The sequence below is a fragment of the Neltuma alba genome, unplaced genomic scaffold (genome assembly GCF_004799145.2).
Source record: "Neltuma alba isolate B1F8T4 unplaced genomic scaffold, ASM479914v2 tig00011595_pilon, whole genome shotgun sequence".
Lineage (NCBI taxonomy): Eukaryota > Viridiplantae > Streptophyta > Magnoliopsida > Fabales > Fabaceae > Neltuma > Neltuma alba.
In genome coordinates, this window is record NW_021636247.1 from 14951 (window position 1) to 38414 (window position 23464).

Sequence of the window (23464 nt, forward strand, 5' to 3'; positions counted from 1 at the left end):
TTGGCATTAATTATGTCTCATCATGATCTTGGCATTTTGTTATTAAATGCAATGGAAATAGGGAATTGTGAATTTTGAGGTTGGAAATTTGCTCAAGGTCTTTTCAAAAACCTCCGTCAATTAATTTGGCAATGTAAAATGCATGTAACGATATGATAATAATATAAAACATTAAATTCATAAACTTCTTGCAAAGCAAGTAGCGGTACTAACATTGAATAGTCTCAAACATGGACTGAGACCTCCTAGTGATGCTTTTATTTTAATGTCCGTCGTGCCGTATGGATTATGATTTCCTTCCGCTTTTAATTGCCATTCTTCTAATCTGCTCTTCCCCACGTCTCCATCTTCTGGGTTCCTATTTTCCGGAAACCATCCTGAGTAAGAATCCCGAATAAACTAACATTATAAACTATCAATATTAATATGGTCAGGTTAATATGGTTGCCGTAACTATTTTTATCATTATTATGATTTGCGCTTGGTGGAGAAGTGATAAAGCATGGTATTATATTTTTAATCTACTGCTTTCTAGTTTCCTCAGTAAAAGCACAGTGTACATGTTTACCTCTGATTTTTGTCCCAACAAAAAAAAAAAAAAAGGTAAACAGAGTATCCTTGAACGTTTGTTAATATCAAAATATGCCTTAACATCAATATGTTCCCCTCTACTTGTTTTTGAGTGTTCCTAAAGCTGAACCATGCTAATCTTCATCTTCATGTTTACTTTTGGCATGGTGCGTATGAAATGTGGCCACCTGAGGCTTAGTGTTTCTTTTCAATATTTTGTACAATATATGAAAAAATGTGTCTAATATATTCTTGGTAAAAGAAAATGAAAAAGACTACAAACTGCTTTGTCGGCTCGAGTCAACGATATATATACTACTATATGCATGTATGGTTAACGTTATGAGCAAGGCAAAGTGAAGTGGCATTATTCCAAAAGAACCATCGTACTTGGTGTGAGAACAACGCCTAGCTGTTGAATATAATTCACCAAGCGAAATCGAAACAATGAATTTGCACGGGTCAAGTAAACGTCGTCTTCGAGTATGGCAAAAACGCGTAGGAATTAGGACTTTTGGGATGGGAGTTGAAAAACTCGTAACGACCCAAGCGACGAGACTAGCACATAATTCACTCTTGTACAATTGGAAATGGTCGTCCTTCAGAGCGCAATTTGTACGCTATTAGCTCCATCCACAAGGACGATGCAGATTTTTTGGCTTGGAAGATTAACAACAGTATTATTATTATTATTCTGTTCGGTCAACTGAAAGTAAATATATATAGGACCCGTTTTTGGCTTGCTTTTTCCATGCATTTGCACCATTGACTTTGTTCAATACCTATAATCTTCTATATATGTTTTTATCTTTCTATAAAGAGAACATAAGTAGTAACAAATGCTCCCGAATTAGCTTCCACAGGCAGACAGAAAGCAACAGATCCCATGGAAAGGGCGCCAAAGTTGAATCTGTGCTTAGGCTTATGTCTTGTTCTCATCCAACTGCTCCTTCATGTTGGCAACACGATGGGAGATGGAAGGAAACTCACCACCAACAATGACACCAATCCTGGTAAGCTACCTAATGTGTTTTGCATAGTGATTATTTCAGTGAAGTTATATTCACATGCCTTCATCTAATATCTGATTTTTACAACTAATCCTGCGTTAGGATTCATAAGCATTGATTGTGGAGCCACTCATGATTACGTAGACAAGGACACGGGCATATGGTATCAGACAGATACAAAGTTTGTAGAAACTGGTACAAATTCTACTGTTCTCCCAACTGTTAACCTTGATTATCCTTATTTTGGGGGACTTCTAAGCACGTTGAGAAGCTTCCCAGAAGGAAAAAGGAATTGCTATAGCCTCAAACCAAAACAAGGCAAGAACCATACTTATCTCATCAGAGCTTACTTTGCTTATGGAAACTATGATGGTAAAAATCAAACTCCAATCTTCGACTTGTACCTTGGCGTCAATCATTGGGACACTGTTTACGTTGGAAATAACAATGATGGTTATCACATTACTGAGATTATTCATACCCCCACAACAGACACAGTACATGTGTGCCTTGTAAAAACTGTTGTGGGAGTACCTTTCATTTCTGCATTGGAGCTTCGACCTCTCAGCGATGCTATTTATCAAACATCTTCACCTTCTCAATCAATTTTAATCAATCAAGGAAGATTCGATGTTGCCTCTACTAGTTCTGCCACACGCAGCAGGTGATTTCGTTTTCTCCCCTCCTTTTCTCTTCACGTTTGTACGTAATTTCCACGATCCCAAACTTGTTTCTTTTTGTTCTTTTTATTTTGCTTATCACGTATTGGTGAGATAAGTTTTTATGAGTTATGACGTCAGATCAGATTAATAAGTTTAGCAGTAGAATTAAATAGTCTGGGGGGCAAACATTTCTCCCTTCGCAATTTTCGGCATCCAGCAATAAACTTTGTCTTTCAAACGTGTAAAGTGTAAGAAACTCCTTCGCATGTTTTTGGCATGAAGTTTGAAAAAATTTACATGTAACAAATAACTAGAGATTCGCAGTTAACTTAAGTTTCCTAAATGATGTATAAACACATTTTTGTGCATTTATATAATTTTATTTTTAACCTCTGTGCTTCTATAATATTTAACAAATTCACGGTCCTTCAAATTCATTTATATGTTTTGGTGGTCTTATACATGTGTCGCTCTCCTTAGGAACTATATTTGCAACGCAAAGAGGTGTACTTCATTAATATTGATAATGAGTAATATTTTATGCCTCATGAATGATGCAAGTACAGGTACAAGGATGACATCTATGATCGTTTATGGCTCAAACTCGACTCTCAGAACTGGATCAAAGGAGATATAGATATTGATCCTGCAAGAACGAACGATTCTTATAAATTACCAGCACAAGTATTGAAATCTGCAGCGCGAGCATCCAATATCTCCTACCCAATAACATTTGACTATGACTTTGTGTGGAAAAACCTTGACGGGTCGTCCGATTATTATGTCTACTTTCACTTTTTAGAAATTCAGAAGCTTCCCCAGGGGCAAAAAAGAATAATCAATATTACTCTTGATGGTGAAAACATTTTGCAGCCTGTAATTCTTGAATACTTGAAGCCACAAACCGTTGTTCCTCAAAATGCAATTCTAGGCAATGTCCGTTTTAATATTAGTGCAGCATCTGAATCTGATGCTCCTCCAATCCTCAATGCTTTTGAGATTTATCAACTGATATCGCCAATATCATCCCCAACTGATGAAAGAGACGGTACAGAATGTTTTTATTCCTTGTTCAATTGTTCCCTAAAGTTCCAATAATCATGTGTGTGCTTGTTTATTTTTTTGCTTGGGAATTGACCTTTGAGATCTTGCTTAAATTGGTAATATTAGTAAATGCTATCATGGAAATCAAAGACACGTACAAGATCTCCAATTTAGATTGGCAAGGAGACCCATGTGTTCCAAAACTTGCTTGGGATAGACTAAGCTGCCGTTCTGGTATCAATGGTAAAAATGCTAGGATCGTCTCAGTGTAAGTCACTTATATCTCGATTAATTTAATGTCATTGGATCTATATGGATTGCCCTAGTTTATATTAAATTATAAGCATTTTTAACGGCTTCTTAGTTTGATACTTAAATGTAAAATTTATGCAGTTAAGCATCCCAAGAGTAAAACTATTAAGCTATAAATACCAAAAGTTCAGATATCACTTTATCTTAATTGACATCAAAGTTTATAACTAAGCATCCAAAGCATGATTCTCTCAAGCAGGAACCTAAGCACGACCAAACTGGCAGGGCAAATAACTACCTCATTTATACAACTTACAGAGTTGGAATCCTTGTAAGCCTGTGTATATAGTGATTTATGACATATTGTTAGTGGGAAAGTTTAATTAACATGTAAAATATATTGCTTTGTTTTAGAGATTTGTCATTTAATGACTTGTCGGGATCAGTACCTGAATTTTTGGCTGACCTACCAAAATTGAAAGTCCTGTAAGTTTTGAATTATTTATGACTCTTTCAGAGAGTAATATCTTATTCAATAACTTTAATGTCATATACTTAGTGAATATATTTCACAATGCTTTTGCAGTAACCTGACTGGCAACAAGCTTATAGGTTCCATTCCTAAGGCTCTTAATGAAAAGGCAGATTTGCTAATGAGGTTTTTCATTTTTATATAATGCTACTTGTTCATTGATGACTGCTCTTATGTGAATCAAAATTAACAATGATACAACTTGTCCCATAGTTTGGAGGATAATCCTGGACTTTGCCTGGTGGATTCATGCAAAAAGCAGAACTTTGTCATTCCACTTGTTGCTTCTGTTTCTGCTTTAGTTGCAAGCCTCTTGGTTTGTCTAGGAATATGGATCTTCAGAATCAAGAAATTGAAAGGTATATATGAAAATATGCTCATCACTTGTGATTAAGCATTAGAGTATGTCCATTATCAATTTCCTTATATAGTCCTACTCTGTTTTATGCTACAACTCTCAATGTCTATAGCCCTAAAATAGTTATCTAATTCATATATTATATCATTCTGAATTAGTATGGAAATATTTGAGATTTCATGGCCAAGTTTTTGGCATTCTCTCTCCATATAATTTGCTGGCAATCTTTTTGTCTTCCAGTTATCCAGATGACCGCTTAGTTCTAATTATTTTTACTAATATTGCAGTGCTTTTCTCTGTTTCTACAAATGAAGAAGCGTTACAACTAAAAACCAAGGCAGTTTCATACTCCATAATACTTAGAATCACTGATAATTTGAAAAACTTAATTGGAGAAGGAGGATTTGGAAAGGTTTATTATGGCACTCTGGAGAATAATGTTCATGTTGCTGTGAAGTTACTTTCTCAATCATCAATGCAAGGTTTCAGAGAATTCCGATCAGAGGTTAGGATCAATCAAGCCAAGCTATAAGTTTTCCTTTTTGGAAAATATAATGGAATTCCTATTGCTGAGTGACATCTATAAAAATTGACATAATGAATATCAGTTCATTCTTAAACACTAAATAAAGTCCAATTTCGATTGTAGGTGGAACTCTTAATGGTTATTCATCATAGACACTTGGTTTGTCTGATTGGATACTGTGAAGAAGGCGCTGTGAGGGCATTAATTTATGAATATATGGCTAATGGCAATCTTCAACAACATTTATCAAGTATGTAGCCAACTGCCTAGAATTGCTTATATATAGTCCCAAATTGCCCAATTTTAAAAGGAAAAGTTAAAATTTTATTTATGTTCATCATGCAGAAGAGAACCCCAGTGTTTTGAAATGGAATGAGAGGCTTCAAGTTGCATTGGATGCTGCACATGGTAGGGGAAACCATATTAGATTTTTACTACAAAGATTTGTCCCCTTTTTTCTGCACGTTTTGTTTTCCATCATGTTGGTTTTAATAGAATATAATATACTTGACTGCTATATGGAAATGTAGGATTGGATTATTTGCATAATGGTTGCAAGCCACCAGTAGTTCATAGAGACTTAAAGACGTCCAACATTTTACTAGATGAAAACATGCAAGCCAAGATTTCTGACTTTGGATTATCTCGAGCTTTTGCAAATGATGTTGATAGTCATGTAACAACTTGTCCTGCTGGCACACCGGGTTACCTTGATCCTGAGTAAGTCATTCTAACAAACGAATATGATAACTTGCAATCCACCCTCATGTTATTTGGCCTGAAATTAGTTTGCCCTGCTCGAACATTTGGTTTCTCAATAATTAGATTCCTTGAGGGTCAATTTCCATGTAATATTGCTCACTCAAAGCTCAAAATATGTCCTAATTGATTAAAAATTGGAATGGTTGTTTAAAACAAGTATTTTTGTCATGAGATCTGACAACTGGTTATTTTCACAGATTCCAAAGTTCTGGAAACTTGACCAAAAAGAGTGATGTTTATAGCTTTGGAATAATTTTACTTGAGCTAGTCACAGGTCAACCAGTGCTAAAAAGAGAACTTGGCACAGTTCATTACATTCTTACTTGGGTTACCCCTAAACTTGAAATGGGGGATATCCAATCTATCATAGATCCAAAGTTAGAAGGAAATTACAGCACTAATTCAGCTTGGAAATTATTAGAGATAGCTATGTGTTGCACTTCAGCATCTGGAGTTGAAAGGCCTGACATAAGCCACGTAGTAGCTGAACTAAAGGAGTGTTTGGCTCTGACCAAAAGTATGGGGTGGAATTCAACCATTGATTTGGAAATGGCTTCTGTGGGGTCTGATTCAGGGCTTATTCCTCATGCTCGGTAGAATTTGAGATTACTTTCTCTTCAAATTGATGAAGCTGTGGACCATTATCACATTATCAGCACGTTCAAAGTTGAATGACATGTCGTATTTGTATTGTTAGTATGCTTGGTTCAAACCGTGGTTCTTCTTCTTGCTATTGCTGGTGTCTCTGTGCTTTGTCTTCCTCTTCAGTGTCGATCCTTTTTGTGTTTCTCTATTATGTATTTACGAATTTTACTTTGGTTGTTGAACTTATTGGATTATAAACAGTATCTGTAGATTTGATTTCAATCTTTTTTTTTTCAAGGAAGAAAAAAAAAACAGAGCATTCCTTGACGTCCGGGTTATACCTAAATTAAACATTGGCCACAAGCTGCCGAGTCAATAGTTAGAGCAATTTAATTAGCTCTTATCAAAGCAGTTCATATTTATTATTATTATTTAAAAAGTACTCAATCTTAAAGCTAAGTTAATAAAATTATTATTATTATTATTATTTGGCTAAGCATAGATATTCTCCTATTAAAAACAATCCTATTTGAGATACTATCGGGCACTAAATAGGGGCAACTCTCCTCATAGGAATTTGAATATTTGTTTGCCATGTTACGAAGAGCTAGCCTCTTCTGTTAGACCCATCATTGTTGGTGATTTACATGTGCTTGTTTAAATTTGTAGTTGGGCCTAGAGATAGATATGTTACTTGGGTCCGTCCATGAATATGACATTCAGACTTCTTCAGCACTTCCACTTGGAGCCTCCAGCATGTGAACACTTTGCTTATATGAGACATCATGATCAATAGTAACTAGTGGCATAGTGATAATTAATGCTTTAAAATGATAATGTAATTCACTAACTAGATTGGAAAATGATTTATAAGGAGTGGGGAGACGAAGAAGATTTACTTGTACCATGTTTTGATTTAGTAGTATTAATAATTGTCTCGGAAGATGAAACTGAGCTTAATTAGTGTCTGTCATCTTCTCAATAACATCTATATATAATGGTGCACGATGAATCTTTCCAAAGTAACTCAAGCCATTTTGATGTAAGTGTTTAAATATGCATGATTAATGCAAACTCTAATACAGAGGAACATGACTTTGCTTGTCAACTTCATAGCTATAAATACAAAAACTTAAGTGATCCCACAAAGTTGCAGAAGATCAAATCAAACTTTGAACTGTCAAGTCAATTTGTCTCTTGTGTTTTATCACACGACTCCTTTCCTCCCAACTTTCTCGAGAGCTCCATAAGTACGCTTGGGCTTATTCATTTCCTTTGATCACGTCAAAGTGAAGGAGCTAGCTGGAGAGAGGTAAATGGTTCTTTGTCCCCCCCCTGGTTCTATTAAACTTAAACAATGAATTGCACAAGGTTTTGAATGATTAGCTTTTTCTATTATAAGAATAATAGGTGCACTGGTTGATGTCTGTACTAGTTATTACCAACGTACAACATATCTCCTCAAGTTTTAGGGATAATTTAACTCACAGGCGCCGACAAATTAATAAAAGACCACAATCTTAATAAACTGAACTTTATTTGATGTGATGAGACTTCATGTATCAGGAAAAATAATATGCTAACAATTGAAATCTTAGCAATCTTTTTCCTTGGGTATATTGACAACACAAAGTAGCTCACTCATACTAAAACTGTCGCAGAACACCACCAAGTCTTTGCGGTATCTGAAACATTGGGCTAACACAGACCATACATTCATGTATACTTGAAAACTTAGTTGTTGGCAAAAACTATAAAAGATCAGACAGAAAAAGAAAAAAGAAAACCAAAGAAAGAAAAATAGAAAACCTATAGTTCAAATTTTAAAACTAACTCGAAAAGCTGTGGCAATATGGAGACTCACAACACAAACAATATGTTTCATTTTTTCCATGAAAAATTTTCGTATTAATTTAAAACCATTAGTATTTTATTATACATTTTCTTTTGTTTCATGACAAGAATAACATTGGGAGTAAAGAGACCAGAGTATAAATTTGTTTAGAAAGTTTTTACTTAAAAACACTAAGTGTCTATAAGTTTTTTTTTTTTAGGTTTAATATTACCCTGTTAATTTAAAATTGTAATAATTTTGCCACATACTGTTAAAAATATTAATGGTGGTCATCAATATCACTATTTTAATGGTCAATATTAGTATTTTAAAGTTAAGAGACAAAAATACTATAATTTTAAATTTTCGGGATAACATTGAACCTAAAAAAACTTCTGACTGCTTAGCGCTTCTCTCGAAACAAATTTGCACCTTAATCTATGTCAATATTAGCTTCCAAGTGGTGAAAGACTTACACTTTTCTACTTATAGAAGAACACCAGAACAAAAATTTCGAATCCCGTCGTTCCCCGTAAGGATCAAGGATCCAGATTTTATCGACTAGAGAAAATAATCCGAGTCCATTCGAAACTTACTAGTGTCAAGCTTGCGCCATTGAAGCCGGCCAGCGACTATTCAAAAGAGGAAAGCCACAGGAGTCAATTATGAAGGACCACAAAGCGGTCTCTAGCTAATGACACTGTGTTTGTGTTGGCTGAATAATTCGACGATCCAGCTTGTCAGCCATAAATTTTTACGTTTACTTGGAACAAGTCGACGCTGCATGCGTGGCTACCGTAATCATCAACCAAAGCAAGTCCTGTACCATCATCATCATCATCATCATCTCCAAAACGCCACTTCCTGCTTGTATAAATACATCCCACTTTGCTAAAGTGCTTAAACCGCTTCTCTTGCATCTTGGCTTGAATTTCAGACCCGTCAAGCTTCAGGCCAGTTCACATCTACTTTCCTATTATTCTTTTATTTATGCATTATTATATTACAATAACACGAGCTAGAGATTACGTCTTCACAGAATAATTCTACGCAGATCGATCACACATGGAGAGGAGACCACAGTGGATTTTATGGGTTGTCTTGATCCAACTTTTCCTGAATCTTAACGACGCAATGCTCAGTGGAAGGAGACTCAGCGGCACTACTAGCAACACTCATTCGGGTAATTATGTAACGCACTGTTCAAACCTTAATACTACTAATGACTTATTGCCTTTATCAAAACCTATGTTTCCCTAGTTAGTTAACAACCTTCAACACAAAACTAACGTACCATATTATACACAGATTTCATAAGCATTGACTGTGGAGCAAGCGATGAATACACTGACCATCAAACTGGGATTTCATATCAAACAGACACAGGTTTTGTAGAGACAGGGTCTAATTTTATGGTGGCGCCTGATAAAAGATAAGATGTATACTTTTCTTATTTTGGGAGACAACTGCAGACACTAAGAAGTTTTCCCGAAGGGAGAAGGAATTGCTACACCCTAAAACCAAAACAGGGAAAAAACCAAAGCTACCTCATCCGAGCTTTCTTCTCATATGGAAATTATGATGGCAAAAATCAAACTCCCAGTTTTGACTTGTACTTGGGTGTCAATCATTGGACAAGTATTGAAGCAGATATAAATTATAATTTTGTGGAGAGCATCCATACTCCTACAACCGACACCATACACGTTTGCCTTGTAAAGTCAGGCAAAGGAATACCTTTCATTTCTATATTGGAACTACGACCTCTCAGTAATTCTATTTATACAACTCCCTCCCCTTCTCAATCACTTTTAGATCTTCAAGCAAGAGTTGATGTTGGCTACGTCAGTAACACTACAGAAATTGAACACATCAGGTTACCTCTAATTTTTAGGGCTTGTTTGATACTATTATCTATTTTTATGTTCTTACAACAATTCTGCAGGGTAGTTTTTTCCGAAAAAGTTTTGAAAAAAAAAAACTGTTTGAATCATTACTTTCAATCATGCATATTCTATAACATGTTGTGTTTTCATATTTTCATTGTTTAGCGCTTACGAATTTTTATGTTCTCTAGCTTCTTGTACTATTGATGCTCTGCTTTTACGTGGGAGCAATTCTGATATTCAATTATGTAATAATGCGCGCACATAGGTACGTGGATGACATCTATGATCGTACGTGGCGCGTGGACAACACTTTGAACTTGACAGATTGGCATGTGTTCAATAGATCTGTGGATATTGATCCCCAAAGCACAAATGATGATTCTTATAGATTACCAGCACAAGTGCTATTATCTGCATCCAAATCATCGAATAGCTCCTCTGCTTTGAACTTTGACTGTGTTTCCGCTTGGGGCGGTCCAATTGATTATTCTTTTACATATTTCGTCTACTTTCATTTTGCTGAAATTGAGCGGCTTCCCCATGAGCAGAAAAGAGTAATCGATATAACTGTTAACGATCAAAACTTCCTCTCAAAGCCTATGACTCTTGAATACTTGAAGCCTCTGACTGTTTCTACTGCTACAGATCAAAGTTGTCTTCGTTTCAGCATAAGCGCAACCTCAGAATCTGCTGCTCCTCCAATCCTCAACGCACTCGAGTTTTATAAATTAATATCACCCCTAACTTTCCCAACAGACCAAAGAGACGGTATATATATATATATATGCGGTTCAGTATTCTTCCTTGTTGAATTGTTTCCTGCTATATCTTATATCATCATTTCAGTGTGTGAACGTTTTGGCTTTAACTTCTCACAACATATTGATTATTTGTAATAATAGTGGATGCTATCTGGGACATCAAAACCACATACAAAATCTCCAAATTGGATTGGTAAGGTGAACCCTGTATTCCTAATTATGTATGGGAGGGCCTTTTGTGCAGTTCTGGCACCAATCACTCTTACGCAAGGATCAAGTCATTGTGAGTATTCCACTTCTTGAATTAAAGTCATAAGGATTGATCTAAGATCATTATAAAAATATATTGATTATGGACCTTTCTAAAAGTAATATGAACGGTGTGATCAGTTCCCCTTGTGGCTTCGGCCAAAATATTGACCAAGTAAGCATCACGTTTCCTCTTTTAATATTACTCAACTATAAGTCCAATTGTTATCTGTCAAAGACAATAACAAGACCTAAAGTTACGTGTTAGTAAAAACCTAACTCCGATCTTTTTTTCTTATCTTGGGTTACATGTTTTGTGACCTAATCTATCCTTATATAGAATCTCTTAGTCATGTCCCAACCTAATAATTAATGTTCTCCCATATTTCCAACAATATTGACTATTGAAGACAGAAGCTATACGTGAGAAAATTTTGTAATCACCTGCCTTAGTAAGTCTGATCACATAATTTGTTTATTCCAAGCAGAAACTTGAGTACGAGCATGTTAACTGGACACATAGCCATTTCATTGTCACAACTTAAGGAGTTGGAGTCCCTGTAAGTGTACAGTGACTTAGTTAGGACAACATTTTCAGTCTAAGAACCACATTATGTAAAATGTTTTTGTTTCAGGGATTTGTCAGACAATAACTTATCGGGAACAATACCAGAATTTCTAGCTAAATTGCCCAAGTTAAAAGTCCTGTAAGTTGGGTGTAGGATTTGTGACTACTAATAGTCCATACATACCATGATAACTGCAGATAACCTAATAAGTGAATATATTTCAACAATGACTTTCTTGCAGTAATTTGAGAGGCAACAAGCTTACTGGTTCAATTCCCAATACTCTAAAGGAGAAGTCAGATTTGGAAATGAGGTTTCTCCTTTTTAATCTGTCATAGTTACTTAGCTTTAAGATCCTTTAATTTTTTGTTTTTAAAATTGAACTAAAATCAGTTTATCAATGTTAATTTAATATGATAAAACTGTTAGTGTTTCAATGATGGTAGGGAAAATATTATTTCATTTTAAGGTAACTGGACAAGATTAATAATTATTTGATTTGACATGATCATCAGTAAAATTGATAAGTCTATGATAATACTAATTAACTTATTATCTTATTATCTTTCAGTTTGGATGGTAACCCTAATCTTTGCTTGACGGATCGATGCAAAAAACATAAGTTCGCTATTCCCCTAGTAGCCTCTTTCTCTGCTTTGGTTGTTGTAATCTTGGTTTTGCTTGGAATATGGATCTTTAGAATCAAAAGACCGAAAGGTTTGCACAAGATTATGTGAACTCTCTTTCATGTTGGAATCCACTAATTCCATTTGAAATGCTGAAGAAAACATCTGAATGCCGAGATTCACATTTTTAACACGACTGACATATCTTTTTGCAGGGGATTTTACTAGGCATGAATCATCAAAAGTAAAAAGTAAAGCATTTTCTTACTCCAACGTTCTTGAGATCACTAATAACTTACAGAACTTAATTGGAGAAGGAGGATTTGGAAAGGTTTATTGAGGCACTCTTAAGAATGATACTCAAGTTGCAGTAAAATTACTTTCTCAATCATCAGTGCAAGGTCATAGAGAGTTTCGATCAGAGGTTAGTTCAAATTATATTCCTGTTTTATGACACAATTGTTAGAAACATATTTTGTTCACTATTATCTCATTCGCATAGAGTTGATAAAGTTACATCTAAGTTATAGGTAGAACTCTTGATGGTTGTTCATCATAGACACTTGGTTTCTTTGATTGGGTATTGCGAAGAAACTGGTGCGAGGGCATTAATTTATGAGTATATGGCTAATGGTGACCTCCGCCAACATTTATCGGGTATGAAATCTTGCTTCAAATTAAAAAGCAGGACTAGACATTTTCTATGCACAGTACGGTATTAATTGATTGAGCAACATTTGAAGGTATATATAGAAGAAATCTCATTATACTATTTTATATACAGGTAACAACAGGCATGCTTTGAAATGGAAGAACAGGCTTCAGATTGCACTAGATGCAGCACATGGTAAGCAAAACTATCCATATGTTAACCTTTTTGAGTTACATGATTGCATTTTCAATTTGTATATATGGAAATTATAAAGTTTTGTTTTGATCTAATTCTGCTACCCATAATCTGTTTGGTTATACAATGAATGAAATTGCAGGATTAGAATATTTGCATGATGGTTGTAAGCCAGCCATAGTACACAGAGACTTGAAGACTACTAACATTTTGTTAGATGAAAATATGGAAGCTAAGATTGCTGATTTTGGATTGTCTAGAGCTTTTGCAAATGATATTGATAGCCATGTCTCAACTCGTCCAGCTGGGACAGTAGGTTATCTTGACCCCGAGTAAGCACTTCATTAATAATATATATTTATATATATTCTTCAGCTAACAATCCCATCAAATTAGTTTTAAGGTTTGCGTACGTTCAAGAAAATCAAGGCAATACAGAGAGAATTTGTAAAGAACATTATTTGGATTGGAAGGCTAATCAAGTTCATTTTGTTTTTGATATACAAATTAACTAAACTAATTCTTTTGAAATCTTCTGTTTCCATAATTTGGATGTTAAATTTTTACAGGTTTCAAAGTTCTGGCAACCTCACAAAAGGAAGTGATATTTATAGTTTTGGAATAATTCTGCTAGAGCTAATCACTGGACAACCAGCAGCGAAAAGGCAACCAAACAATACCTTCAGTTTCCTGCTTCAATGGGTTACCCCTCAAGTTAAAAACAAGAATATCAAGGCCATTGTTGACCCAAGGGTCCAAGGAAAATATAGTGTTGATTCGGCTGGGAAATTTCTACAGGTAGCCATGTCATGCACTGCACCAACTGCAAGTCAAAGGCCTAATATAAGTCAAGTAGTTTATGAACTAAGGGGATGTTTGGAATTGGAGATGAGCATGGAAGTGACCAGCGACCACCCCACCAATTCAAGCAGTTCCATGGATACGAGTGCTTTGCAATTTGATTCAGACTTCAGTATATTGTCTGGAAGATAGATACTTGTTTTTTATCTTCCCAATGTGATGGAATATGCCAAACACTATCGCAAAAAGGATTGAATAAACTGTTTTCTGCATTTAGGTGTCTTGTGTGTTGAAAGATATGGTTCTTAATTGGTTGCATGGATACGTACGTAGATGGAATGTATATAAATGTATTTTGTGAGATTGGTGGGAGTCTGTACGAAAACTTGCGCCATTAATTTGAGTACCCAATAAAGGGGAGAGTGTGTGTTTGTGTAAATATGGACTGCTGAATAAAGAAAATAAGTAAATAGTAAAAAGAAAAGCATCATAAAGTTATTCTAATTTAGTCTTTTCACCTACTTTTAGTCCTTTGAGAACCGTACCTCGGACATTGTCACATTCAGTTTTTTCCAATTTATATCAAATTTTCTTTGTTAATTTCTTATTTTCCCTGCTCTCTCCTATGTAAAAGTTATTTTTGAGGTGGAAAAAAGTTATCCTCTCTGTTCTTTAATAAAAATCAATTAGTTGAATTACATTGGTAAAAGAGTGGGTTAAAATTGGCTAGATGAGTTAGTAGTGTAATTTTATTATTTTGATTTGATAATTGAATTAACTTCTTAACTACTTTTTTTTGAAAGACAATTCTGCAGTGATTAATCTTGTTAAGTCAAACATATCAGCTAAAAAATTAAAAATCAGACAAGAAACAAACAGTCGACTCAAATTAAAGTTTTATTCAGATTCGAAAGATGAGACTTAATAATTAAATTATAAATAAACTTACCTAGCATATGGGCCTATTGTTGATTCAATACCCAATGAGTTTAGAGAGCCCGTATCCAATGCATTGTTGGGCTTTCTTCTGCTGCTCTCTGTCTCTGATCTCTCACGAGTATGGGTCTGTTGTTAATTCAAGCTTAAACAGATCTTTAGCTCACTTAATACTTCACTAATGTCAGGCCTTTGGATTGCTTTAGGTGGAACGCAGCCCATAGCAGTCTCTACAAATTTCCAAGCTGAACTTGTATTATATTCTCCTTGTAACCTTGGATCAACTAGAGATTTAATATCTCCATTCTTAAGTTTACGATTAACCCAATGAAGCAAGTGACTCTTGTTTTCAAGTGATGCCTCTTCTTTTATAGGACGTTGCCCTGTGATCAGCTCCAGCAAAATTACCCCAAAACTGTAGACATCACTCTTTTTGTTCAACTTTCCAGTTCTTTGAAATCTACAGATAAAATAAGGGGTCAAAAGTTCAATCCTGGTTACCTCATTCTTAATCATTATATGAAATTTACTTAGAGGATAGGTGACTAGATTTTATCTGTAATTGACTATCATGATTTTAAATTGAAGGAAACTTTGAAACCATGCTACTTACTCGGGATCAAGATAACCAAATGTGCCCACTGATATATTTGATATATGAGTGTCATTTTCACTCATGAAAGGTCTACAGAGTCCAAAATCAGAAATCTTGCCTTGCATCTTTTTATTCAACAAAATATTGGAAGTCTTCAAGTCTCTATGAAGTACTGGTGGCCTAATACCGTTATGCAAATAGTCCAATCCTGATTTCCATTAAGCACCACACACACCTTTATCTGATTAGAGATGATTGATGAGAAGAAAGGGAAAATATAGAAGCCATGAAGAAGAGTGAGGATTCACATAACAAGTGCAACATCCACAGCAATTTGAGGTCTTTCTGACCATTTCGGAACATGTGGATTTCTATATGCTGAGTTCAGAAAACAAAGCATACATTACTATCAAACCAAGTCTTCAGGGAAAGCTTCCATCTCTTACAATATCACCCTTCCAAACCAGAACATTTTTCTTGAGTTCATTCAAAATAAAGAAAGAAAACATTTTTATCAACATAACAAATAATTTTCAAGCCACGTAATCTGACGCATTTCTCTTATCAAGAAAGCCCAAACAAAGTTTTTTTTGTCTTTTAATCACTAAATAACTAACCTGACAATAGCCCTTGCAGATTCCCCTAATCCATATATTTATAGACCAATGCTTTCACGTCACCTTCGCCACAGTACCCCACAAAAGAAACCAGGTTTTTATGGTGAACGATAGTCAACAAATTTACCTGCAGTTGGAAGTTACCTTTATGCATTTAGGGAAAACGTTGAAAATTCTAGAGTGTTTGCCCTGTAAACAAAAATATGAAGGAAAGGGAAAATCTGATAGAATGAACTCTTTTTAAGGTTTATGATTGTAACGTCAAACCTCTGAGTGAAACTCCCTATCCCCTTGCCTTGATGTCTGAGAAAGTAGATTGACAGCAACATCTCTACCATCTTGCATAGTACCAAGGTAAACTTCTCCAAATCCTCCTTTTCCAATTTTAGTTTTGAAGTTATTGGTAATTCTATTAACATCCCTTAAAGAAAATAAGTATTTGTCTGATTTCTCTTGCCAATCTTTCTTTCTTAGATGCTGCAAGCATCACAGCGACAATGTAAGTAATTATGGTCACGCCATTCACGATATTTCTCCAAAATATATATATATATATATATATATATATATATATATATATATAGTTGAGATTTCAAAATTGAAATGTCGACCCTTAGTCTTGGCTCTTTCTTTTCCTCAGTGAACTCTTAAGAAATTGAAGCTGTAATGACTACATCCCAGCACAAACAGGACATTAAGTTATAAGGCAAAGTTGAACCACAAAAAGAATAGAGGAAAAAAATGCAGTTCTTTGGTAAATTATATTTCTTTTGATATTGAATTCAATCATTTTAAATGAAGATGTTGCTGTATGGAATACAAGCTCACAGAGGAATGATTGAAACAAAATTATGGTTACAGCAGGCACTGTGAAAGATTGAAAAAGAAGGAAAATATATACCTCCGTTTTTCTTTTTGATTCTCCGGATCATCAGGAAAGTAAGGACAATCATTACTAGAACTGCTACGGGTGCTGCAATAGATGCAATTAATGGAACAAGATTCTTCTTTGTCTTGCATGATCTGGCCAGACAAAGACCTGGATTTCTTTCGAATCTAGCCAAGGAAAGGGGGAAAAATTTTACTATGCAAAAGTGTCAAACGTCATCGCCTTATTAGGTTAGTGATTGGGATATCAGAAACCACAATTTGGCATCGATAACCCATAATGGAAACTACACTGGCCAAGACTGCTAATTCTAGGAAGAAACTGTTTGATTGTACTCCTCCGGTCCTTAATATAAGACCCATTTAACTAATTTGATTAGATTAAGGAAGTTAGGTAAGTTAGTTAATTATAAGAAAAGTGATACATTTTTCCTAAAACACCATAATCATCTTTTTTAATACCCCCCTCTCCCTCTTCTATGTGATTATGGTTGAGGGAGTATCTACAGGGGTAATTTAGAGAAAATTGATAAATATGAAAAATAGATCTTATATTTAGGACCAAAACCAACTCAAGAATTGGGTCCTATATTAAGGACCGGAGGAGTATTAGAATTACTTAAAAGAAAATAAACAAACCTTAATGACAAAGTGGTATTTGACTTAAGCAACAGTGATTTGGGGATTGAACCTGTGAGCTGATTCCCTGTCAACTTACTGCACAGACTTGTGATGCACATGCAGGAAGGAAATGGTTAAGGAAGTTACTGCGGGAATAATAAAAGATGTTAACTTACAGGAATTTCAAATTTGATAGCTGTGCAAGAAATTCTGGCACTTCTCCAGTCAGTTTGTTATATGATAAATCCCTACATGAGATTTGTTATTTAGATGAAGGCCTGTCAGGTGAACCTTGAAGGCATGTGTCAAAAAAAGCACTAGAACTTACAAGGACTGTAGTTCAGAGAATCTTGAAAAGGAAACATCTATCGGCCCTGTTAGTCCCCTTGAACTCAAGTTCCTGTCAGAATTCTAGAAGGAATGATCTTCTTGCCATTATAAACATAACTAGTCTGGTTACTCTGGTATGTATCAAGAAGCAAGAGCTGAAAATGTATTGCTATACGAGATGTGACAGAGAGATCAAGAAAATTATAAAGAAAAATATAAGCATCTCAAAGATGGGTTCCATTGAAAAATTCGTCCGGCATATTCATAACTAGTTTGGTACACACATCTTTTATAAACCAGATCTATTTAAGAAATGTCCCTCCAATACTGTAGTCATTAAGATTGTGGGTCTAATTAATTAAAAGCAAAGTGATATACCATCTTTTGCTAAAAACGGTATAATTATTTTATCATATGTCATTGTATATCTAGTTATAACTTTTGGAAGCCAGTACTTCCTTTTAGAGTTTCAATGGTTATGCATCTCTTTCAATCTTAGATGCTTCAAAGAAGAGAGGAGCAGTACTCACAGTGAAATAATCCTTGGAGGGCCATCAGAGCTGCAAGTAAGCCCTTCCCACGCAAAATGGTTTGGAATGCATGGGTCCTGTTGCCAATTTATGATGGGGATATCATAAATATGTTGGATTTTCAGAATAGTATCAGCTGTTGTTTTCATCATTGATAACAATTTCATTACTTTCAGCAAATTAAGCAATATGAAAGAAGAGTGCCAATGAAGGAATGACAAAAAGAATTATGTAGCCGGGTTTATGTGAATTCAGATAGAGTCAAAATTAATTAACCATGAACCATACAACTATTGTTGAGCCTAGTAACCATCCATATTCATCCCTGTACAAAAGGGGGCTTGTGCTATATATATGCAAAAAAAGTGGCATCATTGTCCATTCAGATATACGTAAATGCAGTGAATCAGGCAATAAAAGAAAAATAAATTACCATCCTCTTGATAAGTTGCTGAATTAGTCAGGCTTAGTACTCTATAAACCTCGAAGGCATTGATCATGGCTGGCAAATCAGATTCTGGGGTGGCTTTGATCAAAATACGAAGATGGTCTGCTTGTGTGATATTCTGAACAATTGTGACGAGCCTCAGATGTTGTGTAGTAAAGGGATCTGTGAGGATGCTTTTATCATTGAAAGTAACATTCACGATCCTTTTCTGAGTTGTTACGCGCCGATCAAATTCAAAGAAGTAAAGGTTGATATAATACACGTATGAACTATCAGTATGGTTATTGAAGTAGATTTCCAAGGAAGAGTTGAGACTCAGAGACTGTATTGCAGTCTTCAATACTTGTGATGGCAGCTTATTAGTATTTTCTATTCCATAAGAATCAATAGTTTCTGATGTGGATATTGTCTTTGAATTGCCGACTATTCTGGTAAACCACACACGATCATACACATCATCTTCAAACCTGAATTTGCGGAACAGTGTCAGAAGCAAAAATTTAATGGAATTTCCATTGCTGAGTGACATCTATAAAAGTTAATATAATGAATATCAGTTCATTCTTAAACACTAAATAAAGTTAAATTTCCATTGTAGGTGGAACTATTAATGGTTATTCATCATAGATGCTTGGTTCGTCTGATTGGATACTATGAAGAAGGTGCTGTGAGGGCATTAATTTATGAATATATGGCTAATGGCAATCTTCGACAACATTTATCAAGTATGTAGCCAATTGCCTAGAATTGCTTATATTTAGTCCCAAATTGACCATTTTTAAAAGGAGAAGTTAAAAATTTATTATTATTCATCATGCAGAAGAGAACCCCAGTGTTTTGAAATGGAATGAGAGGCTTCAAATTGCATTGGATGCTGCACATGGTAGGGGAAACCATATTTGATTTTTACTACAAAGATTTGTCCCTTTTTTTTGCACGTTATGTTTCCATCATGTTGGTTTTAATAGAATATAATATACTTGACTGCTATGTGGAAATGTAGGATTGGATTATTTGCATAATGGTTGCAAGCCACCAGTAGTTCATAGAGACTTAAAGATGTCCAACGTTTTACTAGATGAAAACATGCAAGCCAAGATTTCTGACTTTAGATTATCTCGACTTTTTGCAAATGATGTTGATAGTCATGTAACAACTTGTCCTGCTGGCACACCGGGTTATCTTGATCCTGAGTAAGTCATTCTAACAAACGAATATGATAACTTGCAATCTACCCTCCTGTTATTTGGCTTGAAATTAGTTTGCCCCACTCGAACATTTGGTTTCTCAATAATTAGATTCCTTGAGGGTCAATTTGCATGTAAGATTGCTCACTCAAAGTTCAAAATATGTCCTAATTAATTAAAAATTGGAATGATTGTTTAAAACAAGTATTTTTGTCATGAGATCTAACAATTGGTTACTTTCTCAGATTCCAAAGTTCTGGAAACTTGACCAAAAAGAGTGATGTCTATAGCTTTGGAATAATTTTACTTGAGCTAGTCATAGGTCAACCAGTATTAAGAAGAGAACTTGGCACAGTTCATTATATTCTTACTTGCGTTACCCCTAAACTTGAAATGGGGGGTATCCAATCTATCATAGATCCAAAGTTAGAAGGAAATTACAACACTAATTCAGCTTGGAAATTATTAGAGGTAGCTATGTGCTGCACTGCAGCATCTGGAGTTGAAAGGCCTGACATAAGCCACGTAGTAGCTGAACTAAAGGAATGTTTGGCTCTGACCAAAAGTATGGGGTGGAATTCAACCAGTGATTTGGAAATGACTTCGCTGGGGTCTGATTCAGGGCTTATCCCTTATGCTCGGTAGAATTATTTAACATTTCTCTCTCTCCAAACTGATGAATCTGTGCACCGCGATCACATTATCAGCTCGTTCAAAGTCGAACGACATATCGTGTTTGTATTGTTAGTATGCTTGGGTCAAACTGTGGTTCTTCTTCTTACTACTGCTGGTGGCTCTCTGCTTTGTCTTTCTGTTCAGTATTGATCTTTTCTGTGTTTCTCTATTCTGTATTTATGAACAACTTATTGGGTTATAACCATTATCAGCAAATTTGGTTCATCCTTGAACAATCTTTTTTTTTTTTTTGCCCTTCAAAAATAAATAAACAAACAAAGCGTTCCTTCACGTCCGGGTTGTTAGATACCCAAATTAAACACTTGCAACAAGCTACCGAATCAATAGTTGGCTGCAATCTAATTAGTTGTTGTCAAAGCATTTCTTAATATAAAAACTAGTTTGATATTTAATTTATCCATTTTTTAAAGTAGTCTTGTAACAGTTGCACATGTTAAAAGTATCATCAAAAAGTAGTTATAACTAACACACATGATTAGTAAAGATATTTTAGAAAAATTACCACATATTTATTATAAATAATTAACTTAACTAATTTTTTTAATATACTCAATTTAGTTAGTTAGCTCTTGGATTAAGAACCGAGGTAATATTATTAAAAAAGTATTCTATAGGCTACATCTCAATGGATCTTAACGCGTTTTTTAAAATTTCAAACAGCTACCCTCCAGCTTTACCCTTCAGCTTCTCTATTGGTGAGATATTCAAGAATCCAAATTAAATTTCATATTATCATATCAAATAAATACATAAATGGGTTTAAAAACGCATTGATGGGGAAAGCGAAGGGGTTATACAGATGGAGGGTCGATGAAGGTAGGAAAGGGCGAAGGCTAGAGAGGTTCAGCGAAGGCACTCTAGTTAAGGCAAGAAAGGTCTAGGAAATCAGTGTTCACTCCTCGCTTCTCTTCTGTTAATTCTCAGATGAAAAGTACTATAAAATTTTAAATCATCATTGTCAATCACATATATTACTATATATTTTGGTCATATATTTTTGAAATAGAGATCAGGTACCTGAAGTTAGTGGCTCGACTCTCATGGGGGCCAGTTTCTATGTCTGTGGGATGCCCCTAAGCGCAGAGCTATTGGAACCTTCAATTAATTGGTATCTTTCACTGGGAAGCACCATCCATTCCAATTAGATATCTATGCGCGTGATATCTCCAGAGTTGTAAGAAATCATGAATTGATGGAGTTATATAGTTAAAAAAGAAGATTATTAATAATTTGTAGAGAGGGTACGTACTATTATAGACGAGGTTAATGAAGGATCCCATACGATAGTTGCTTTGGAAAATTTTATGTAAGCTGGCAAGAAGCTGAAGACAAGTAAGGTTCCTATCATTCTGCTCCATTTAACTAATCTTCTCGCATTCGTTTTGCTACTTATCCAACGAGCTACATTTGCATTAAAGTAGAATATAAATATATATATATATATCATCTCTATATCAAAGTAGAATATATGTGTGTGTGTATATATAGTGTACTAGGCAATCTCTAAATTAAAGTACAAAATAAAATGGTTGCCATTGATACTAGCATGAAGGATGGCCATTAATACCAGCTTTTAGTTGGATATTATGAATTTTAATGACACCCTAACAGTATCATAGTTTGATATGATGAGTTTTAGTTGCATATAATAATAGTTGGCAATAGGGGTGTAATAAGGGTCAGCCCACAACTATGGCTGGTTAGACCCATATGGGTCGGGTTAGGAAGTGTTGTTTGAACGTGGGTTGGGTTTCAACCAACCCTAATTCACTTGGTGGGCCCTAATTATTGTACTTTTTTTTTAAAATTTTTTTCTATCTTTTAATATTTTTTCTTATCCAATATTCACAAAAAGATAATGAGATTTTTATTTTTTCTTGAAATATCTGATTGAAAGCACCAAATAAATTATATAAGCATTTTAAAATTTTTTTAGATAAGATATAATATATAATAATATAATTATAATAATTTTAAAAAATTTAAAAATAAAAAAATAAATGCAGGGCAGTCAGCGGGTTGACGAGCCTAACCAATAGTGGGTTGGACGTAGGTCAACTCATATTACTAGCTCTAGTTGGCAAGGCATAATCAATAGAGTACACATTATAAAGTGAAATTGGCACCTATCAACACTGTTTTTTTTTCTTCCAATTTTTGAAGACATGATATATAAGCTGCAAGTTGAAAAAACATTAATTTACTTATTTTATTCTAAGATCTAATAAACAAAGCATATGGCATACCATGAAGATGAATACATCATAAGCAAGTTTGAGTCCTGGGCACCATCCTCTCAGCCACACATAAAAAAATACCACTTTTTTCTCGGAATAAAATATGCCACGGGGACATTGGGATTGTATTTTTCTTTTCTTTCTTTTTTTTGAGCACAAATAGGAGTATTATTGCAAAGTTGCTGTCTTGGGTGAATTAGTGGGAGAGATCAACAACATATCTAGTGATGGTAAGCGCCCTTTTCTCCGTTTTTTTTATTTTTTTGTTGAGTTTTGTTTCAACTTTCCCTTTCTTTAGCTTTTATGTCCAGCCACATATGTGCCAGCATATGTGTCTAACTTATTAGGGTAACAGTATTAGTGCCATACAGTGTGAAGCTATTAGGGACCAATGTTTTGTAACAATCAAAATTTCAGAGACCAGTACCAGCCGTTTGAGATTCTAGGAATCAATACTAAAATTGGCTCAAATCTAAGGGATTAAAATTTTTATTAACCCTGA

The 23464-nt window shown here is 34.8% G+C and overlaps 2 protein-coding genes and 1 pseudogene across 2 annotated transcripts; all 3 read left to right on the plus strand.

Annotated features, from left to right (window-relative positions):
* Positions 1–1445: 1445 nt before the first annotated feature.
* Positions 1446–3558, plus strand: LOC114715514 (probable leucine-rich repeat receptor-like protein kinase At2g28990). The gene is made up of 5 exons (XM_028900380.1): positions 1446–1583; positions 1683–2244; positions 2809–2926; positions 3116–3290; positions 3413–3558. The coding sequence occupies exons 1-5, from the start codon at positions 1457–1459 to the stop codon at positions 3556–3558; spliced, it is 1128 nt and encodes a 375-aa protein (XP_028756213.1). The 5' UTR covers positions 1446–1456.
* A 587-nt stretch (positions 3559–4145) lies between these two features.
* LOC114715522 (putative leucine-rich repeat receptor-like protein kinase At2g19210) lies at positions 4146–6552 on the plus strand. Its single transcript, XM_028900391.1, has 7 exons — positions 4146–4196; positions 4284–4429; positions 4716–4933; positions 5078–5204; positions 5300–5362; positions 5485–5674; positions 5914–6552. The coding sequence occupies exons 1-7, from the start codon at positions 4192–4194 to the stop codon at positions 6311–6313; spliced, it is 1149 nt and encodes a 382-aa protein (XP_028756224.1). The 5' UTR covers positions 4146–4191; the 3' UTR covers positions 6314–6552.
* Positions 6553–9200: 2648 nt separating this feature from the next.
* On the plus strand, positions 9201–20674 carry LOC114715515 (putative leucine-rich repeat receptor-like serine/threonine-protein kinase At2g19230; annotated as a pseudogene).
* The last annotated feature ends 2790 nt before the right edge of the window (positions 20675–23464 follow it).